The sequence below is a fragment of the Geotrypetes seraphini genome, chromosome 2 (genome assembly GCF_902459505.1).
Source record: "Geotrypetes seraphini chromosome 2, aGeoSer1.1, whole genome shotgun sequence".
Taxonomy (NCBI): Eukaryota; Metazoa; Chordata; class Amphibia; order Gymnophiona; family Dermophiidae; genus Geotrypetes; species Geotrypetes seraphini.
In genome coordinates, this window is record NC_047085.1 from 189430767 (window position 1) to 189454334 (window position 23568).

The 23568-nt window shown below is 41.1% G+C and overlaps 1 protein-coding gene across 3 annotated transcripts in view; it reads left to right on the forward strand.

Annotated features, from left to right (window-relative positions):
• Positions 1-23568, forward strand: part of MBOAT1 (membrane bound O-acyltransferase domain containing 1) — a 178464-nt gene that overhangs the window by 34818 nt on the left and 120078 nt on the right. For all 3 annotated transcript variants that reach the window (XM_033934564.1, XM_033934565.1, XM_033934566.1), the window contains 2 exons: positions 2203-2280; positions 16117-16212. In XM_033934564.1, the coding sequence (XP_033790455.1) occupies positions 2203-2280; positions 16117-16212 (174 nt within the window). The remainder of the gene's footprint in view (positions 1-2202; positions 2281-16116; positions 16213-23568) is intronic.

Consider the following 23568-nt stretch of genomic DNA (forward strand, 5'->3'; position numbering starts at 1 on the left):
CTTACCACAGACCAGTGGGTACTAAAATTAATGACATGAGGTTAGAAACATAGAAATATGATGGCAGATAAAGGCCAAATGGCTCATCCAGTTTGCCCATTGTGATATGCAGGGTATGCCAGCTAGGGTTGGTCCTAGTCCAAAGCCGGTGGCTAGGACAGGTAATTCCCTTCCTCATCAGTTTAAACCCCAAGGTAGCTTTTTGCCTGACATTTCCTCTAATTCCAGCAGAGGGAGTGTGGGGGTAGAATTCCAGACTTCCCCTCCCCCTTTCCTGCCCAAGGCTTCCAACCGGAAATGCATTTCAGCTGGGGAGGTTGGGCGGGGCTGTAAACTCCTGAACCTAAGGTCTGAACGGTTAGTAAGGGAGAGGGAGGGCTGGAGAGGAGGAAACCAGTCCCATGAACAGTTCCCTCTGGCTAGCTCAGGACTAGGAGCTCTGCAGAACCCTCAATGGCCTGAAGGTATGGAGCTTGGAGAAGCCGATGCTGTTCTGTCTCCCAGTTGCTCTGAGAGTCCACAGGCCATGGAATTGGGAGTTGAACCAATCCTGGAAGAACAACCCATGGATATAAACGTCTCCAAAGCAGTTCCCTGCCTGCCTGACTAAGAGGTACAGCAATTCCATTTGACTTTGGGGATACTGAATTGTTTTGGGACTTTTTGCTTTTGTTTGTTTTGCCAGTGTGGTGGGGGAATTTAGCCCCACGTTTGAGGTGGGATTGAGGGCTCTTTATGTGGCATATTACAGCACGTGGAGCACACCACCTGGCTGGCCAGCCTTACTTCCGGCTGAAATAGAGCAGTGCGGTGACACTGCTCCTTTTGAACAAACTTCGTTTTTTTTCAAAAACAAAAAGACTGTTTGTGTTTCCTGCTTATTGCAGCAAAGAACTTTAAAGCTAAGACTCAGGAGTACAGAGTTTTTCTTTTACTTTCTTTTGGGCCGTCTGGATTTAAGACTTTACAATATGTGACAAGAACATTAAGGCTGTTTTTCTTTCTTTTTGTGAAAGCTTCTTGATTTATTTAAAGAATCCTGAACCAAGTGTGGTGGCATTTTCCTGTTGTGGAACTTAATAAATCCAGTCCGGATTTTCATTCTGACTCCTCTGACTTTTAGGTGAAAATCCTTAAACGCTAAGTGGGTATCCTGACATTCCTTGTGAACCCTACCTCAGGTCACAAGGGTATAATTACTGTCCCAGCATTCCTGGACTGCTTGCCCTAAGAGTGCTGGTGACACCATTCATAGTAACCATTATCTCTTCGTGTCTCTGCGAAATCCCACGTGCCCATCCCATACATGAATTCAGACAGTCTTTGTATCCACCACCTCTCCCTGGAGACTGTTCCACGTATCTACCACCTTTTCTGTAAAAAAAAGTATTTCTTTAGATTACTCCTGAGCTTTATCACCTCTTAACTTCATCCTATGCCCTCTCATTTCAGAGCTTCCTTTCAAATGAAAGACACTCAGCTCGTGCATTTATGCCATATAGATATTTAAATGCCTCTATCATATCTCCACTCTCCCACCTTTCCTCCAAAGTATACATATTGAGATTTTAAATTATTTCCCCATACTCCTTATGATGAAGACCACATACCATTTTAGTAGCATTCCTCTGGACTGACTCCATCCTTTTTATATCTTTTTGAATGTGCAATCTCCAGAGTTGCAAACAATATTCTAAATGAGGTTTCACCAAAGTCTTATACAGGGGCATTAATACCTCCTTTTTCCTACTGGCTTACTTCTTCCTAAGCACCTTAGCATCTTTCTAGATTTCGCCGTCACCTTTTCAACCTGTTTGGCCACTTTAAGATCATCACGTACAATCACACCCAAGTCCTGCTCTTCTGTCAAGCACTTAAGTTCTTCACTCCCTAAACTGTACCGTTCCCTCTTGGTTTTCCAGCACAAATGCATGACCTTGCATTTCTTAGATTAAATTTTAGCTGCCAAATTACAGACCATTCTTCAAGCATTACCAGCCTTTTCTTTATAAACTTCTACATATTTCTCCCCTTCATCTTTGAGTATCACAATGCCACTTTTGCACTTCTTCCTATCACTGATATATCTAAAAAAATGTCTTGTCTCCACGTTATAAAGTGGCTATTTTTTCCAGGAAGGCTATTATGTTCTTAACATTCAATACAAATGTAACATAACAATAACTTTCTTATTTTTTGAAGGTACTCTTTGCATATATTTATAATGGTGGTACTATGCTATAGCATAATGATCCATGCAAGCATCTCCAACGTGCACAGGTAAGTACTCCTATATTTTTAATTAGAGCCTAAATGTTTGTAATTGAAAGATAAGATTTTGATATGAAAATTCTAGAATGTTTTTTTTTTTTGTCCTACTGCTCTGCTGTTGCTGCTTAACAATGAAGTAAATGAAAATGAGAGCATTTCGGCAGCTGAGGGCTGATGACTTTGAGACGGACCGTGACTCAAAGCTGGCTTTTGAAATTAAAAAAAAAAAAATCTTTATTAAGTTTTCAGAGCCAACAAAAAGTGCAATACAATATACATGCAAATAATAATAATCAAATAAGCACTTATAATCAATCAGTATCAATACAAAAATAAACCCCCCTCTTCCAGCCAACATTTTCATCAGGGAATAATAAACCACACAAAAGATATACCCCCTCTCCCCTGGATGTGTGTGTATTATAACAACAGAAATAAAGATAAGACAACTATAATGAATCCACAAAAAACTTAATTGGGCCCCAAACTAACTAGAATAGCTTAGTATGTCCCAGCATGTCCGCATTCATCTTTTCATATTTATAACTTAAGCATAAATTCGCCCACCAAAAAGTAAAACTAAGGTGGTCTCAATTACGAGTAACCATTTGCATGGTCATAATAAGGAAAAGCCGACATTTATATCTATCCAATGAGGGTTTAAGATGCAATATCATCCCACATATGACAACTTCATACGTCAATGGAATCTGATTCTAGTATGGTATTAATCTGTCCCCATATTGACTTCCTAAAGTTGAGTATCAAAGGACAATAGAAATTTTTGTTAGTTAGGATCTGAATTTTATGAGCTGGTTGGGAAGGAGGGAGTGGGTGTGCCTCAAAAATTTGTGTTAGAAGAAATATTGAGAATGCAAACTAAAACTGAATCCAGACAAAACAAAATTCATACTCCTCGATAATAACAAAACCCCCAACCATAACAAACCTAGTAATAAACTCTATCACATACCCCATTCAACCCACTCTAAAACTTCTGAGAATTATGATAGACAGAAGCTGTACCATGCAGCCACAAATCAACAAAACAATACAGAAATCATATGAGAAACCTAAGGCATGTTTAAAAATCGACAGAAAACAATTTCATCCATGTTGCTACTGTTTCTAGTGTTCTGTGTAGTGTGTCTCTCATGGAGGGCGTTGGTTGATCAAATGGAAGGAGAATGGTGATGTCGTCTGCATAGCTATAGGAGGTTAAGCCTAATTTGTCTAGGCAGGTGCCGAGGGATACAATGTAGAGGTTGAAGAGTGTTGGGGATAAAGGTGATCCTTGGGGTACGCCGCAGGGGTTGGACCATGGTTCTAATTTTTCTTTGTTTGTCTTTACTCTGTATGTCCTGGATTGTAGGAATCATTGAAACCATGTGTGTACTTTACCTGTGATTCCTATTGAATCTAATATTTGTAGTAGGATGTCATGGTCCACCAGGTCAAATGCTGCAGTGAGATCTAGTATAATCAGCATTTTTCTGCCTGTGCTGAGGTGTTGTCTAGCTGTGTCCAGGAGGGATCTGTGCTGTAATTGGTTCTGAAACCAGACTGTGTAAGTTGTGGTTTTCTAAGAAGTTAGAAACATAGAAACATAGAAATAGACGCCAGATAAGGGCCACAGCCCATCAAGTCTGCCCACTCTAAAGACCCTCCCTATTTATCTTTGCGGATAGATCCCACATGTCTATCCCATCTGGCCTTAAAATCTGGCACGCTGTGGTGAGGAATTTAGCTACGAGACCTTCCATTAGCTTGACATAAAGTGGTATTGAGGCTATGGGTCTGTAGTTGGATGGTTGATCTGTTGCTCCTTTAGGGTCTTTTAGGGTCAGGGTGATGAATTCAGACACAGTCTCTGTCTCCACCACCTGTTCTGGAAGACTGTTCCATGCATCTACCACCCTTTCTGTAAAAAAGTATTTCCTTAGATTACTCCAGAGCATATCACTTCTTAACATCTTCCTATGCCCTCTCATTGCAGATTTTCCTTTCAAATGAAAGAGACTCAACTCATGCGCATTTACATTATGTAATAATAATAATAACTTTATTCTTCTATACCGCCATAGTCATGAGACTTCTAGGCGGTTCACAGTCAGCGAGTTACAATATGTAGAAATCCGGGATACAGTATTTAGAAAACTTACAAAAAAGCACATAGAATATTACAAAAGGTCCGAGATACAGCTTATAGAATCTTACAAAAGGTCCGAGATACAGCATATAGAATCTTACAAAATGCTGTGAAATATAGAAAGCAGAATCTTAAACAGAATCTTAAAAAGGCAGCAAATTAATGTTAGGCATTTCAGACTTAAAAACTGGAGTGGATATATGTAGTGTTAGGTGTAGATACTTTTTTAGGTGGTAGTGGAACCGTTGGGAATCAGCAATCACAATATGATCAAGTTCAAAATTGAAGTAGGAATATCGAAGGGAAAGAGAACCACAGCGACAACTTTTAACTTCAAGAAAGGAAACTACAAAGCGATGAGAGTAATAGTAAGGAAGAAACTTAGGAACAGCTCAAAGAAATTGCAGACTGTAGAGCAAGCCTGGTCTGGTAGGTATTTAAATGTTTCCATCATATTTTCTCTCTCCCACCTTTCCTCCAAAGTATACAGTATAAGTCTGTCCCCATATGCTTTATGATGAAGACCACATACCATTTTAGTAGCCTTCTTCTGGACCGACTTCGTCCTTTTTATATCTTTTTGAAGGTGCGGCCTCCACAATATTCCAAATGAGGTCTCACCAAAGTCTGATAGAGGGGCATCAATACCTACTTTTTCCTTCTTGCCATACATCTCCCTATGCAACCTAGCATCCTTCTAGCTTTCGCCGTCACCTTTTCAACCTTTTAGGCCACCTTAAGATCATCAAATACAGTCACACCCAAGTCCTGCTCTTCTGTCGTGCACATAAGTTCTTCACCCCCTAAACTACACCGTTCCCTCGGGTTTTTACAGCCCAAATGCATGACCTTGCATTTCTTAGCATTAAATTTTAGCTGCCAAATTTCAGACCATTCCTTAAGTTTCGCCAGGTCTTTCTTTATGTTTTTCACACCATCCAGCGTGTCTGCTCTAATTCAGATTTTGGTATCATCCGCAAAGAAGCAAATCTTACCCAACAATCCTTCAGCAATATCGTTTATAAAAATATTTTAAAAACAGGCCCAAGAACAGAACCTTGAAACACACCACTGGTAACATCCTTTTCCTTAGAATGATCTCCATTTATCGCTACCTTCTGTTGTCTTCCACCAACCAGTTCTTGACCCAGCCTGTCACTTTTGGACCCATCCCGAGGGCACTTTATTTATTAGATGTCTGTGTGGAACACTGTCAAAGGCTTTGCTAAAATCTAAATACATCACATCTAGTGCACATCCTCTATCCAATTCTCTGATCACCCAGGTAAGTAACTGTGCTGTTCCTCCACATTATCACCCTTAAAAACTATTTCCAGTTCTTCTAAATCTCTCATATCTTCCGCAAAGACCAAAACTAATAATTAATTCAAGCAGGCAGCCTATTCTCACATATGGATGATGTCACCGACGGAGCCCCGATGCGGAAACCTCGCAAGCAGACTTGCTTGTAGAAACTAGAAGTTTCGAGTCAGCTGCACAGGGCGCGTCTCCTTAGTTCTTAGTTTTCTGCGTAGCCGAGAAGTCCGTCTTTGACTCTCTGCATTTAACTTCATTTCTTCGTGCCTTCTCTCACCGCGGTTTGTGTTTATTTTCTTCGCAAATCGCTGTTACTTTCTTTCTTTACAGTTTAAAAAAAAAAAGACTTATTTTAATTTTTTATTTTTTCTTCAGTGACTAACTGGCGGGCCAGGCCGCGCGACCGCAGCTTCACAGCGGCTCTCTTCCTTCCTATGTCCCAGCCGGTCACGGGCTTCAAGAAGTGTAGCCACTGCCAGTGTGCGATTTCTCTCATGAATAGGGCCTGCCTATAATCCAAAGTCGTGCGAGCGCTGGGCTACTCTTTAACCTTGAGCCCTTCAACATCATTGAGTTTTCTTGGAGAAATTCTTCAGCATGAACTCCTCAGTGACACCCTCGACCTTGAGTGCTACCTCGGTCCCGCCTTCCAGCGAGGGTCCTCCTGCTTTCACCGACCTCGAGCCTCATCAGACCGTCCTCATTTGGATTATCTTTCGCCTCGAGTACACTTGCTTTATCTTCCCCTGAGCTTTGCTCAAGTAAGATACCTCAGCAGAAGGTTCCTGTGCTGGTCCTCACCACTGCCACCTTCGAACCTTTAGCCTCAGCAAGTGGTCCGGTTTCAGACGCGGATCCACCTTTGCGGGCTTCTCATCAGACCATGTTGGAGCAGCAATTTGTTCAGTTATTGAGCAAATATGGTTCTGCCTCGACAATGCCTCCTGTAATCCAGCCTGGGTAATCAGTCTCCCGGGAGGTCGAGTCCCTGCTTGTACCTCGAGCTGAAGCTTTACACTCTATGCAAGGGGCAGAGTCTTTGCGAGTGTCTGGTCTGGCTACTACACACTAATGCAAGGAGTAGATTCTTTGCAAGTGTTTCGATTGGAACTTTCACACTCTATACAAGGATTAAATTCTTTGTGAGTGTCTGGACAGGAATCCGCACACTCCATACAAGGAGCTGAGTCTTTGGGAGTGCTTCCAGATGTCTCAATCCAAACCACCAAGTTTCGATATACAGCTTCAAGCCCTATCCATTCACCAGCAGCGTTGCTTGTTTCCATACATAGGCCAAAGTTTCCTCGAGACCTGCTTCCAATCACCTCTCTCGTTGCCGATCGAGGCTTTCATTGAGACATCCATCGAGGCGCAGATCTTCTAAAGAACAGCCTTCTTCATCTGGGCCTCATTTCAGACCTTCCAGTTCTTCAAGGCCCCAACTCCAAGCTCCAGGTCACCGCTTCTGAACACTGAGAAGTCAGCTACTTTCATTATCTTCTCCAAGTTTCCATATTCTTTGGATTGTCATTTCTCCAGAGAAGCTTCACCTTTGTTCTCCGCTCGAGGCACCTCGAGGCCTTGGCGGATCAGCTGATGATCTGGAAATTCAGTTCGATGCTGGTTCTAAATTCTCTAAGGAGTATTTTGAGGTCATGCATATCCCTCAATCTCCTGCAGAGTCACTTAAGCTTCCTCTTAACCCTTTCAGGACCATAAGGATCGTAGGCCAATTTTTGTGGTTTTGACGACATTTTTATGGTAAAAAGGGCTTGCAGATGCCAAAAAATTGATTTTTTTTGGTGAAATATCATTATTTTTTTTAAAAAAAATCAAACTTCTGGCTTATGGACAGTGTGGCAAGTGAATCTTCTCGTCAATCTGGCAACGACGCTAATGAATGAATGTCGGAACCAGTTTGTTTACATAAAGGCAGTATCATATGGAATCCGTACATATCAAATTTAGAACTGTAGACTATCCCAATCAAAATTTATAGGATTTTAAAGTTATGGGACAAATATGTCCCTTGGTCCTGAAAGGGTTAACAAGTTTTCAAACGTTGTCTGGAGACTCCTTATGCTATATCTGCTCTTTCAGGCAAATTGGCCTCGAGGTATAGATCTCTACACTGCAGCGGGTTTGAGAATTCACAATTCTCTCCCCAATCCCTCCTTCTGGAGTCCTTTTTGTAGGGAACCCATCATTTGCTACTGTTCCTTCTGGAAAGGAGGATAAGACTATGTACAAGTTTGGCCGCCATCTATATCAAGTTCCTTGTTGATCTTCTTCCAGGTTTTCTGAAGAACCTGGATTTACTTAGACATTTTGAGTTCTAAGACATCACTACTACTCTGTCACAACTCGGATTGCATCTTCTCCAGTCATCTTATGATGCCTTTGAACTGTCGGCTAGGGCCACTGTTTTTTCTGTAGCACTGCACCGCTTGGCCTTACTTCACACCATTGCCATGGATCCTAATCTTCAGGACCGTTTGGCCAACATTCCTTATCAGGGCAATGGCCTTTTTGATGAATCCATAGAGGCTACAACTAAGAAGTTGTCAGATCATGAAATATCTTTTGCTTCCATTGACAGACCAAAGCCAACGTCAGCTCCTACAAAACCTTCACGCCCTACTATGGTTTTCCAGAGGTGTTATGCTACAAAGCGGCTACTTACACTCGAGCCTCTTCCAAGTAACCGCAGCAACAGAAACCTCAGTCTTCTGCTGCACCTAAGGCTTTGCAGCTTTTTTGACTGTCTAACAGAGCATAACCTCCATCCTTCTGCCTCTGTCCTTCCATCCCATAATAATCAGGGATGGAAACTCTCTTCATTTCACACAGGTTCCAAGAGAGTATCCTTCCAATCCATCCCAGACTGACCTTCTTCTTCAGGAACCTCAAGCTCTGCTTCGTCTCCGTGCCATCGAGGAAGTTCCCCTGGAGCAGTAGAGCAGGGGGTTTTACTCCCATTACTTTCTAGTTCAGAAGAAGACAGGCAATCTGAGACCCATTTTAAATATAGATCAGAACGATTGGATATGTTCTCTATATCTCCAGGACGTTTCTACTCACATCCCCTTCCATCCAATCTCCTGTCAGTATCTCAGATTTCGGGTGGGTTATCTGCATTATCACTACAGAGTGCTACCCTTTGGCCTGGATTCATCTCCCAGAGTATTCACCAGGTGCCTGGTGGTGGTAGCAGCAGCTCTAAGGAACCTAGTCTCCAGGTGTTTTCCTACCTAGATGACTGGCTCATCAAAGATTCAACATCCCAAGGGGTTATTGTAGCAACCCAACGGACTACATGGTTCCTACAGAGTTTGGGATTCAAAATCAACTTTCCTAAATCCCAACTTCAGCCCTCTCAGAATCTACAGTTCATCAGAGCTGTTCTGGACACTATTCAATTCAGAGCATTCCTTCCGCAACAATGTCTGGAAGCTCTCCTTCAACTCCGTCATGCAGTGTCTTCAATCTTGGCGAGACATATGATGGTACTACTAGGTCACATGCCCTCCACAGTACACGTTACTACTTTTGCCAGCTGTCACCTCAGAATTCATCAGTGAACCCTGGCATCTCAGTGGACGCAGGTGTGCGACCCACTTTCTAGACACATTGCAATCACTCCTTCATTGAGACAGTCTCTCCGCTGGTGGATGCTCTCTTCCAATCTCTCCAGAGCATTGCTGTTTCAAACGCCCCCTCATCAGAAGGTCCTCACAACAGATTCCTCGACCTACGCTTGGGGCGCTCATCTCGATGGTCTCTGAACTCAGGACCACTGGACCAGTATGGATCGTCAGTGTCGCATCAATCTTTTGGAACTCGGAGCGATTTTCAAGGCTCTCAAAGCTTTTCAACATTTTCTTCAAGATCAGGTAGTCCTCATCGGACGGAGAACCAAGTCGCCATGTATTATGTCAACAAAAAGGGAGGGACAGGATCTTTCTCCCTTTGTCAAGAAGCTCTGAAGGTAACACAAGCTGCCATTGATCCAATCATATTATCTGATCATGGTGGAGTGTGGATTGAAATTAAAATCACAGATCAAAATACAAATAGACCAATATGGAAATTTGATAATACATTGCTTGCTGATCCAATATTCTGTGAGAATTTTCAAACAAAAATGAAAGATTATTTTCAAATGAATGATAAAGATGAGATCTCTAGGGAAATATTATGGGATGCTTTTAAGGTATCAATAAGAGGACAAATTATTTCTTATTCGGCTTATCTTAATAAACAAAATAGAAAACAATTTTCTAATTTGGAAACAGAAATAAAAATTTTAGAATCAAAATTAATAGAAAAATGGGAATATTCTATACAACAAGAATTATTAAAACTTAAAGTAAAATACAATGAATTCTCATCAAAGATGATAAGAAAAGATTTATTCTCCCAGCAGGCATTGTATTATGGAAACTCAAATAAGTCGGGAAGAATATTGGCAAATTATCTCAAAGCGAAAAAAAAGAAATCAAAAATAATTGCTATAAAAGATGAAAAAGGTGACACATTAACACAAATTGAACCTATCTTAAAACAATTTCTAAAATTTTATAAATCTCTTTATACTTCCGAGACTTATTTAAATAAAGAAAAAGATGGTTTAGAATTTCTGAAAATGTTAGAGGGTCCAAAAGTTCCTGAACATATAAAACGAAGTATGGAAGAGCCAATATCATTAAAAGAATTAGAAACAGCTTTGAAATCCCTTAGAGTTGGATCCGCTCCAGGTGGTGATGGATATACAGTGGAATTTTATAAAACATTTTATATAAAATTTTATAAAACATTTCAAAATTTATTATTACCCTATTTATTAAATCTTTTTCAATATCAACTTAATAAAGGAAGTATAAATGGCACTATAGCAGAATCTTTAATTATTGTTTTACCAAAGCCAAATAAAGATTCCACATTGGTTTCAAACTATAGGCCAATATCTTTAATAAATGTAGATGGAAAAATATTAGCAAAAATACTTGCATTAAGATTGGCTAATGCTCTTCCCCATATTATAGGTATGCCTCAAACAGGATTCGTTGCTCAAAGACATTCATCTCATAATACCAGATTAGCATTCCATATGTTATACTTAACAAAGAAAATGAATGAGCCTACTTTTTCTGTTTCTTTAGATGCAGAAAAGGCCTTTGATAGAATAGAATGGACATTTATGTATCAGGCTATGGAATGGTTTGGTATAAGTCCTGGATTCATACAAATGATACAAACATTATATAGCTCCCCCTCTGCTAGATTATATATAAATAATACATTTTCAGAAAAATTTAATCTACAGAGAGGAGTTAGACAAGGATGTCCCTTGTCTCCTTTACTGTTTGATATAGTTTTAGAACCCTTAATATTAGCAATCCAACAAGTAAAGGAAATACAAGGTATACCTCATTCAGATAGAGAATACAAAATATCAGCTTATGCTGATGATTTATTATTATATTTGAGGAATCCAGAATCCACCATTCCACAATTGCTTGAACTAATTGATAAATTCGGAAAGTTTTCAGGATATAAGATAAATTGGAATAAATCAGAAATACTTCCATTAAATGTACACTGTACAAAAGGTTTATTTAATACATTCTCTTTTGTTTGGAAGGAGGATACTATTAAATATCTTGGAATTTGGATTTCAAAAGATTTAGAAGACACAATGAAAATTAATGAAAAATGTTTATTACAAAAAGTGACAGAGATGTGTGAACAATGGAATCCTTTACATTTATCTTGGTGGGGAAGAGTACAAACAGTTAAAATGATGATCTTACCTGTAGTTTGTTACCAAATGGGAATGATACCAGTTTTCTTTCAAGATTCTTTTTATACAAAGTTAAATAAGGTATTGACAAAATTTATTTGGCTTGGGAAAAATCCCAGAATTGCTTTAGTGACATTACAAAGACCAATTGCGGAGGGAGGGGTAAATTTTCCCAACTTCTATAGGTATCATCAAGCCTATATTTTACGTCAAGGTATGTATTGGATCCTCCCAGAGCCCACTGATAATATTCCAGATTGGTTCTGGCTTGAATGGAGACTCATGTTTCCTTTACGTCTCAGTCATGTAGTTAGTATCAAAATGCCAAGGCTATACAAAGAACATAAAATATTCATGGATACATGGAAAACTTTAAGATATATAAGTAATCTAACTCCTATTCCAATTAGTAAATCAACAACTCAAACGATTTGGTTAAACCCCAAGATCAAAATAGGCGGTTTCAAAATAATCTGGAAAAACTGGATGACAGCAGGTATTCGTATTTTAGATGATATAATAAAAAATGGAAAGTTGCTGGAGTTTTCACAATTGCAACATAAATTTGATCTTAAAAAAACACAATATTTTAAATGGTTGCAATTGAAGCAATCCATTCAGGTAGGGTTCCCTGAATGGAAAAATCTTACTAATTATCACAGTTTGGAATTCCTGTGTTTCCAGATTAATTCAACAGGTCATGAAGCTGCACAGTGGTATAAATTAATATCCGATTATATAAATAAAAAACCAAAAAATGGTCTTAGAGACATTTGGAGCATTGAGATAAAGCACCAAATTAGTGCATCTCAATGGCCACGACTTTGGTCTTGGAGGCTAAAATGTACGGTATCAGCATCTATGAGACAAACTTGGTTTTTTCTTTTACATAGAGCTTTCTGGACCCCTGTTCGATTACAAAAAATAGATAGCTCTAGGTCAAATAGATGCTGGCACTGTCATGTTGAAATTGGGACATTAGATCATCTTTTATTCTATTGTCCATTCATCTTAACATTCTGGAAATCAATCTGGCCCCAAATAAATAGGATGTTAGAAAATCCGGTAGCCTTGACATATGATACCATATTATTTGGAACAACTATGAGAGCAAAAAGTCAAATATCATCAAGTAATAACAAACTTCTTTTTATTTTAACTGGAATAGCAATACAACAAATCACATTCAATTGGAAAAAACATGACAGATTAAATTATACATTCTGGTGGAATTCTGTATGTCATATATACAAAATGGAGCTCACTATAGCAACACAAAAAGGACATGTAGATAAATTTCAAAAAATATGGAGACCATTAACTGAATATTGTAAAGAATGATTAATTTTCCCATGTATAGAATTTGATTAGAAGAAAAAGAGATCATATCTCTAAATATTATATAATATATTAATACTAGATTTATAATATGAAATATGGATAAAATAACATTTAAAAATTTTATTCATGTATTACTGAATAGAAGGGAGGGGGGAGGGGATGGGATATTATTATATTAACTAAGAATTATATAAATTTAGTTTTCTGAAATATTAGTATGAATTTATATTGTTGATGTAACATATGAAAATGACTAAAGATTTCTCATTCAATATTGATAGGGAGGGAGAGAGGGAGGGGAGATTATTATATTCAATAATAATTATATTAATTTAGATTTCTTACATAATATTATAACTTTATAAAATATTGATTTTCTAAAGAAATTTTAAATTTGATATTAATCTGTAAGTTAATCAAGTGTGATTATTCAAGTTTATAATGAATTTATTTGAAACACTTGTTGTAACATAAGAAAATGAATAAAGATTTATAAAACAAAAGAAGCTCTGAAGGTTTGGGCCTGGGCAATCCGCCACAACACCTCCCTCAAAGCTGTCTACATCCAAGGGGCGAAAAATTGCTTGGCAGACAACTTGAATCGTCTTTTACAACCTCACGAATGGACATTCCATTCCTTGCCTCTACATCACATTTTTTCACAGTGGGGAACGCCTCAGATAGATCTCTTTGCAGCTCCTCACAACCACAGCCTCAGTTCTGCTCCAGGATCTATCTCCTCATTGCCTCGAGGCAGATGCTTTTCTTCTGGAATGGACAAATCTCTTCCTGTATGCATTCCCTCCATTCCCTCTCATTTTCAAGACTCTTGTCAAGTTAAAGAATAAGTCTGATTGCTCCTCGGTGGCCGAGACAAACTTGGTACTCCTGAACTCCTTCAACTGAGCAGCAGGGAGCCTTACCTTCTACCAGTTTTTCCATCTCTGCTTACACAGAGACGGGGATCTTTGCTTCATCCCAACCTGCAGTCTCTACTCCTGACACTTGGTACCTCTCAACATAACTCCTCTTCAGTTTTCTCAATCTGTGAGAGACTTTTTAGAGGCTTCTAGGAACCCTACCACTAGACATGCTATCACCAAAAATGGACTAGATTTTCTACGTGGTGTTTTTCTCACGATAAGGAGCCTCAACATTCCTCCTTATCTTCTGTTTTAGACTACCTTTTGCACTTATCCACCTCTGGTCTCAAGTCTACATCGATCCGAGTCCATCTCAGTGCAATTGCTGCTTTCTATCAAACCTCCTCTAAAACCACCTCCAGTGGTTTGGAACCTCAATGTTATTCTTGCTCAATTGATGAAGCCTCCATTTGAACCAATGTCTACGGCTCATCTGAAGTATCTCACTTGGAAAGTGGTGTTTCTCATTGCCCTCACTTCTGCTCAAAGAGTCAGTGAGCTGCAAGTTTTAGTTGCTGATCCACCTTTCACTGTGTTCCATCATGACAAGGTGGTTCTCCGTACTCCATCCTAAATTCCTACCTAAAGTGGTTTCGGAATTTCATCTCAACCAATCCATTGTTCTTCCAGTGTTTTTTCCAAAGCCTCATTCTCATCCTGGAGAATCAGCTCTTCATACTCTGGACTGTAAACGTGCTTTGGCCTTCTATTTGGAATGCACCAAACCGCACAGAACTACTCCTCAACTTTTTGTCTCCTTCGATCCAAATAAGTTGGGACATCCTATCTCTAAGCGTGCCATCTCCACTGGATGGCTGCTTGTATCTCTTTCTGCTATGCCAGGCTGGATTACCCCTACAGAGTAGAGTCGCAGCCCATAAGGTCATAGCAATGGCAGCTTTGGTAGCTTTCCTCAGATTTACACCTATTGAGGAAATTTGCAAGGCTCATACTTTCATTTCTCACTATTGTCTGGATGTTTTCACCATAAGGGATGGCCATTTTGGCCAGAGAGTATTACAAAATTTATTCTCCTAAGTTGCCAACACTCCACCATCCCATCCTGATTAGCTTGGAGGTCACCCATATGTGAGAATAGGCTGCCTGCTTGTCCTGGGATAAAGCACAGTTACTTACCGTAACAGATGTTATCCAGGGACAGCAGGCAGCTATTCTCACAACCCAGCCACCTCTGGTTGGCTTCTCTGCTAGCTATATGAACTGAGGAGACGCGCCCTGTGCTGGGCGGGAAGGCACTTGTGTACACGCGGTGCGGCTGAATCGAAACTTCTGGTTTCTACAAGCAAGTCTGCTTGCGGGGCTTCCGCATCGGGGCTCCGTCGGTGGCATCACCCATATGTGAGAATAGCTGCCTGTTGTCCCTGGATAACACCTATTACGGTAAGTAACTGTGCTGTTTCTCCACTATGGCCTTATACTCCCTTAGCATCCATTTTGCTCCTTGTTCATCCAGTGGTCCCACAGATTCCCTCACAGGTTTTCAGCTTCTGATGTACCTAAAAAAATAGTTACTATGAGTTTTCGCCTGTTTGGCAAGTTTCTTTTCATGTTCTTTTTTAGTTTTCTTTATCAGTGCTTTGCATCTAACTTGCCAGTGCTTATGTCTGTTCTTATTTTCTTCATTTAGATCCTTTTTTTCATTCTTTAAATGTTTTTTTGGCTCTAATAGCCTCTTTCATTTAACATTTTAACTACCAGCTGCCATTTCCTAATCTGTTCACCTTTGTTAATATGTGGAATACATCTGATCTGGTCTGCAGTGGTTGATGGGGAATAGGTATGTTTTATGGGACCTTCTACAACACCAGCCTTTTATACTGGTGATGTTACTGGAAAAATCAATTTTTCTGTCTCATTTACTGGTAAGCGAGGATAGCATCCCGTTAGCCAGGATGATACAGCCGGACTAAAGAAAAGGAAATTAACATGTATGACTAAATTTTACCATCTTGGCTTTTTCCTAATTGTTATAAGGAAAGCGCTAATTTAGAATTGGGTCTTTGGGAATATGAATTTTTTAAATTAAGTGTCCTGAGGAGATGAGGGCTTTTCGGTGAAGTACATTCAGGCCTTGAAAGAAGTCTGTTCTATATGTGAAAGTCCTGGATGGGGAAGATCTGTGTGGATTGGGAGGAAGGTCCTTGTGGTAAAGGATGAACTTTTAACATTCTGTTAATGGTTTGTTTTATTATCTGATTGTGATGTGTTTTGTGAATGGGATCAGGCTGTCTTGTTACTAAGATTGCTAATATAAGAAATAAAAGAAACAAAATCTATTGTTTTGTGTGTAGGTACTCTTTCTTGGCTGCCATGGGATATCTTACATTGTGCCAGATCAGTCGTGTATACATATTCAGTTACGGCATTCTTACTACAGATTTCTCTGGGTAAGTGCATAAACTTACAGTGTAAGACACAAATATCATCCTTTCCAATATACAGTATGTGGCATTGTGGCAAATGTTAAACAGTTCTTATACTATTTGTCATACATGTTCTTATACTATTTGCCCTTTGTTGCCCCTTCTTTAAAATGTTTATTTTATTACTATGACCAGTTTGTAACCAACCATTAATTGCAATGGCAAAGAAAAGAAAAATATACTTTTGAAGCTGGTGAAAAGGCACTAAAACCTGTAATTCTGAAATGCAAGAATCTTTCTTTACAGTTACTGATATAATAAATGCTTCAGAGCTTTACAGTTTTGCAGACTGAGTAGATAATTGTGTAACAAGATGTATTTATTAAAAACTTTTATACCGTTTTATATCAAAACAGTTTACAAAGTGGTTACATACATAAAATGTTAAAACAAATCAGAACAAGTAGAAACAGACAGCATTAATTCTAACAACAATGTATGTAGATTTAGGGGGCATGAGTACAAGTAAACACCAATAATACTGGTCATTTATGTGCATATATTGATAAATAAGAATTGCCATACTGGGACAGACCGAAGGTCCATTAAGACAGTATCCTGTTTCCAACAGTGGCCAACTCATATCGGAAGTACCTAGCTAGATCCAAGTAGCAAAACAAATTCTATGCTGCTTATCCTAGGAATAAGCAGTGGATTTCCCCAAGCTATCTCAATAATGGCCTATGAACTTCTCTTTTAGGTAAGTATCCAAACCTTTTTTAAACCCTGCTAAGCCTTCATGTTTCTATGTTTCTAACTGATTTCACCACATTCTCCAGCAACGAATTCCAGAATTTGATTATACGTTGTGAGAAGAAATATTTTCTCTGGTTTGTTTTAAATCTACTTCTTAGTAGCTTCATCGCATGCCCCCTAGTCCTAGTATTTTTGGAAAGAGTGAACAAGTGATTCACATCTACCCTTTCCTTAGCAACAGCAGGAAATGAATCCAGAGACTAGTAGGATAGAACACTTCTACCAGCAGGTGGAGCTAGAGAACTGATTTGCAGGTGCTCCTCTTAGATGGAACTTCTCCTGGCCAATTAGTATGCTCTATCTCCAGCAGGCAAATGGATGCCATTCCTCTAGCTCCTGGCTTCTTTGACTCATTTCTCCTGTTGCTTCTTCATTTGAGAATAGTGATGTCTAGCTGAGTGGTGTCAGCTTTAGGGGGCTACATATGGTTCCCTTCCCCACCCTCCCCCAGTGCGTGAGTGGTTCGTTGGTTTTCTGTCTTTCTTCTTTCCCATAAAAAAAAAAGGAGACCAACATTGGTGACAGTGGCAGGACTGTTCTTACCTAGCAGGCAAAAGACTGCAACTAATAGTGATAACAGATGCTTTCCTTGCCGGTAGCTGGATCCGGGTAAGTCGAGTGTTCCCCTTTAAGATTTTTATTACCATCAGGAGTTATTTTTAACCGTGCTGTTGTTTTCGCAAAGGAGCATGATGGCTGAGGTGATTAAAGGGTGTTCGTGCTGTGGGAAGCATCGAACACTGTCAGGGCTTTGTGTGACTGGCTGCGCAGATGGGGCTGGGGAGGAAACCATCAGGATGCCGGAGGGCCCGTTGCTTTTCCACGTGTTTGCGCTCCCCTTCACTTTTGGCGGTACCGTTGATTTTGCAGGCCTCTTCCCCAGTGGTTGAGATCACGGACAATGAGATTGGGATTTCCACAGGTTTCGGGGCGGATGTGGTGCAGGGAACTTCGGGCTCATCTCTCATGCAGTCAGGGGCACTGGCAATGCCTTTTTTCTCAGATTTTATTCTCTTTACACAAAGCTTTTGTGTTGCAAAGTTCGAAGTCTAGTCAGCCTGGGGACAGTTTCTTGGGGGGCGATACTCAGGCCTCTGCTGACCAGCCCAGTCCAGGTTGGCTACAGGCTGGGTCAGCAGGGGGCCAAACGCCATAGGGTGGTGTCTGTGGCTGGCCATGGTCTGTGGTAGTGTCTGTGGCCACTATTAGTCTCAGACCTTTCTCTCTCTCTTCTGGGTTCCTTGGCTGATGTTTATTTACCAGATTTAGAGTTGGGGGATGTGCTGGTGGGGGAAGTGGATGATCCCATGACGCTTCACCTATTTCATAAAGAGGAATTGACTTCTTTCAGTTCTAAGGCGCTTCAGGGTCTTAATATCTTGCAAGCTGACCCACAGCCATCTGCAACTACTAACTCCCTCATGGTTGGCACAAGAAAGTCTCCTAAGATATTTCCTGTTCATGAAGCCGTACAGGAGCTCATTTCAGCTCAATGGTCCACGCCAGAGGCGGATCTCTGGGTGGTGAAGGCCATGAGACTGTTGTATCCAGTAGCTCAGGATGAGCTGGATAAGTTTAAGCTCCCAAAGGTGGATGCTGTGGTGGTTGCGGTTACCAAGAAAACTACCTTTCTAAAAAAAAAAAGAAAACTACCTTGCTAGTTAAGGGTGGGGTGGCGCTAAAAGACACCTAGGATTTGAAGCTGGAGACCTCCATGAAATTGTCCTTTGAAGTCACAGCTTTGACCTTGCAGGCTGCTGTGTGCAGCTTTTATGTAGCCCATGCTTGTCTGCAGTGGATTCAACAGATTGTGGATGGGATGGTGGAGTCCGGAGCTGATCTTCCTCCTGAATTCACGGGTGTGGAGATAGGCTTGATGTATTTGGCGGACACCTTATATGATATTATTCGTGCCTTGGCTAAACAGATGTCTCTTTCCGTGGTTTATCGGAGATCGTTATGGCTCCGCCATTAGGCGGCATATGCTGCTTCCAAGTTATGTCTGTTATGGCTTCCCTTTAAGGGCTACCTGTTATTTGGTGAATATTTGGAGAAATTGGTTAAGGATTTTGGAGATTTCAAATCTCAGCGGTTACCGGAAGATAAACACAAAGGTTCCTTTAAGGCTTCACCTTTCCAATCTCATTTTTGGGACACCAAGTGGTATAGGCCGGGTAAGCCTTCCTACAGTCCAGCATACAGTTCATCTTACAACTCCAAGCCGAAGTTTCCGCAGAAGCTTTCCTTTCATCCATCCAAACCCTTAACCTATCAGCCAGCTCATCTCTAGGCCTTGCGCGTTTCACAATGAGGGTCTCGGCTCCCTCTGCCGATTCTATTGGGGGACGGCTGTCTTTCTTTCTGGCAGAGTAGGCCATAGTAACGTCAAATCAGTGGGTTTTTGATATTGTTCGAAAAGGTTACATGTTAGAATTCTCATCTCTTGTCGCAGATTCTTTCTTGGTGTCCTCGTGTTCGGGGGCGGCCAAGGAGGAATTGGTGCAAAGCACCCTCAAGGTAATGCTGGAACTTGGGGTGGTAGTTCTTGTCCCTTTGGAGCAAAGGGGTCAGAGAAAGTATTCCATTTACTTCATGGTGCCCAAGAAAGTGTGTGTGTGTGTGTGGGGGGGGGGGTCAGGTCCGTTCTGGATCTTAAGAGGGTCAATCAGTTTCTCAATGTCGGGCATTTCCAGATGGAGACAGTAAGGTCTACCCTTTAAACTCCCCCGTCCTTCTAGCCTCCCCCTCCATCCTGAACCTCTACTTAAATTATTGTATAATTTAAGTCCTCTCTTAACCTGTACTTAAATTACCGTATAGTCCATTCTTAACCTGTACCTAAATTGCTGTATAATCCCCATACTTGAACTACTGTGTAATTTTTGTATTGTCTAAATATACACCACTGTGAATGTTTGCCTGTAGGCCGTTCTGAGCTCCTGGGAGAACGGGATATAAATTGAAATTAATAAATAAATAAATCTGTCATTGCAGCAGTTCCTTACAGAGCTCGACCTCAAGGAAGTGTACTTGCATATTTCCATCTGGCCACCGCATCAGTGATATCTTTGGTTTGCTGTTCTCGGACAAGATTATCAGTTTTAGGCATAAAGTCAAAGACGTGGTACTCCCCTCTGCAGCAGCTCATCACATGAGTTGATGCCCCATCATTCCGCAAAACATGCACAAGAGTCTCAATTCCCCCAGCCCGCCTGCCAAAAACAGAAGGAGTTTCCCCAGGGGTTAAGACAAATTTCCTACCAAAGGCAACAAGACACTAACATGGGAGTACTGGTTCCATAAAGGAAGTATCCTTTGCAACACCACCCAAAGAAGCTGAAAAAGGACACTGTCGAGGCAGCTCCACAAGAAGATAAACAAGGTGGATGGGAAATAGTCCCACTCCAGAGTTAAATCAGTATCCCAGAATCCAATCCTGAATATGATGCAGTATACAAGCCTGGTTATAGAAAAGGATATTTGGCATGCCAAAACCGCCCCGAGTCCAAGGTCCCAACAGTAGCTGCCATCACAATTTAGTCTCCCCCTCCCCCCCAATAAAACCTCAATACAGCAAATATAAAGCCCTAATGTCTTTCTGTAATAAACACAAAGGAAGAGTCTGAAGAACATAAAGCCATTTAGGGAATAAAACCATTCTAAAGAGATGCACCTGCCCCATCAGAGAAAGCGGCAAATCCTGCCATTTAACCAAAAGTGTTCTGGTATTCGAAAGCAGTTTGTCTTCATTCAGGCGATAGAGCTGCTTAACATCCATGGATAACCAGATCCCCAGATACCGGAAAGAGGACCCAGCCTATTTCAACAGGAATCTCCCCCCCCCACAACCTCCTAAGCTGCTCCGAGGTAGCTAACACCTCCGATTTCCCCAGGTTCAAAGCAAAGCCAGAAAAGTCACCATATTCTTGTAAGCTTTCCAATAAAATTGTTAGGAACCAATGGGGGTTAGTCAAATAGACCAAGAGGTCATCAGCGAATGCCGCAACTTAAAAATGAGTAGCTCCCAAAAGTAAACTGCTGATTTCCATATTAAATTATAGCTCTCTAATCAAGGGATCTAGGGAAAGCACAAACAGAAGCAGCAACAAAGGGCATCCCTTCCCTGCTGAGTGCTACGACGAATCACCCATTCACCAGAATTTGCGCCTCAGGATCACTATACAATATCTGGATAGCACTGAAAAAGAAGGGACCCACTCCATAAGCCCGGAGCACCGCAAACAGGTACCACAACCTCACCCGATCCAAGGCCTTTGTGACGTCAAAGCTAATAAACAAAGAGGGGATACCGTCTGCACGCAGCTTCTCTAAGGCTAGCAAGATTCGTCATATGTTCTTAGACACCGGTTGATCTCACACAAATCCCACCTGCTATTCCGACACCAAAGAGGGAAGCACCTGGGCTAGTCGATTAGCAAGAACTTTAGCCAAAGGTTTAGCCTCATAATTCAGTAAAGAAATCAGTCTATACGATTCCGGTAAGATCGGATCCCTCCCTGGCTTTGGAAGAACAATGATCTGCGCAAGATTCAAATAACGGGGTAGGAAACCCTTAGCCACATTCAAATTGAAAACCTCTGCCAATACCAGCGTAATCTCAGCCACTAACAATTTGTAAAACTCTCCCCTGTACCCATCCGGCCCCCGCACTTTTCCCAGGGGACTTGCTCGAATCACCCATTCCACCTCCTCAGCAGAAACAGATCTCTCCAAAGCGGCCGAATCTCGAGGCGACAGGCTAGGCAGATCCAAACTGTCCAAGTACATTTGCCCATCAAAAACCTCAAATCCCGGGGAGGCATTCAGAGCTACAAAAAATTCCACAAGATGTCACCAACTGTTTCAGTCTTATGATCTCGAAGAGTAGTAATGCCCTCAGACCCCATGTGGCAAAGCAAAATAGCTGGAATTTATAATAAGCCCATGCTCTCTGGGCCCCCTGGTGCAAAAGCTCTTTCAATTCCTGTTGGGCTTCGAACAACTGCGTCTTAAGAAATAAAGAAGCCCAAATACCATACTGCCTCCTCAAAGACGTCGCCCAACGCTCCAAGTTAAGAATAGCCCTATTCTGCATTTTAATCTCATAGACCACATACGCCAAGATTTCCCCCCCACAATACTACCTTCGCTGTTTCCCAGAAAAGGATGGGATCATCCTGGTGTTCCTGATTAGTATACTGAAAGTCCTTCCACTTCTGCAGTAAAAACTCCTGGAAGTGAACATCCCTATTGTGATAGGCAGACTATGCCTGCTAGGCGTGTCCCTAGTGCAGGTAGCAGGTCTAATCCAGACCCTTCTCATACACCTCCATTTAAACCATTTTCTGACTCAGAAACTGAATTTCCTTCTAGATCCTGTAGAGTGAGTAGGAGAGCAGGAGTGCTAGGTTCCCATCCCTCTCTATGTCCCAAGGTGATTAACCGGAAATCCTTTCCACTTGAGGGTTGGGGGCGGGGCTGCAAGCTGCTGTCCCTGAGAACTAGGCTTCTGGAGAATCAGAGGAGGGAGGAACAGCAGCAGGACAGGTCACAGCGCTCAGGGCTGGGAGCTCCTGATAGCAGCCAAACTCCTGAAGCTATGGAGTTAATTGAGGCTGGGGAAGAAGTGCCTCTCAGTCTGTTGGAGGAACCTCTTGCCATGAATCTTGAAATGAACCCTGATACTAGTGCTGTGTTGGCTCCTGAAGGTACACCCATTGAAGTTTGTTTCCTGAAAACAAGTAACTAAAGGTTTGCTTAAAGAAACTGCAAGTTTGTTTTGCCTGTTTTTCAAGAGCTGAATAATTCTTACTCCTGCCAATGAGTGAATTTTCTCTGTTGTTGAACTGAGCAAGGACTTTTATTTTGAAGCGTGATTTTCTTTTTGGGAAGTTGATATTGCTCCTTCCTGGTTAGGAAAGTGAACTGGGATAGTCAAAGACAGTGGGGTTTGCCCCGTGTTTCGTGGTGGGATAGTGGGCCTAATTATTGGCAATTTAAAGACCACACGGCGCACACTGTCTTTCCAACGCTCCTTGCTGAAGAAGTCAGTACAGCGGTACTAGCTTGGAGCTGGATGGTTACAGATCAGGAAGTATTGTTTTTGTTTTGAAGTTTTCTTTTCTTTTGTTATGGACTCTTGTTGGACTATAAACTGAAAGGAATCTTAACTCTTTGAAGAAAAGATCCTGCTAGGTGATTTTGGACTCTTTGGTTTTCTCTCACAGAGACTATTTTGTTTTGAGATAGTTTTGAAATGTGTATTGGAAGCCAGTTGGCTTCTACAGATTGATCCCTGACAAAGAAGCTGTTTTTTTTTTTGTTTTTGAGAATTAAAATTCCTGCTTTTATTGAAGCTGTGCCTATGCCATTTGATGGTGTCTCTTAATTATACACAATATTATTACCTCCTTGTGCAGCCTGCAGCGGCTCATGAGAGTTCATATGTACCGTGAGCCCAGACACCTTGCCGGCTACACTATACAAATAACATAGAAACCTCCAACTCCTATGGCCTCTCTGGGGGTCCCCCCAACTCCAACTGAGTTGCAAGTAACTCTCGAG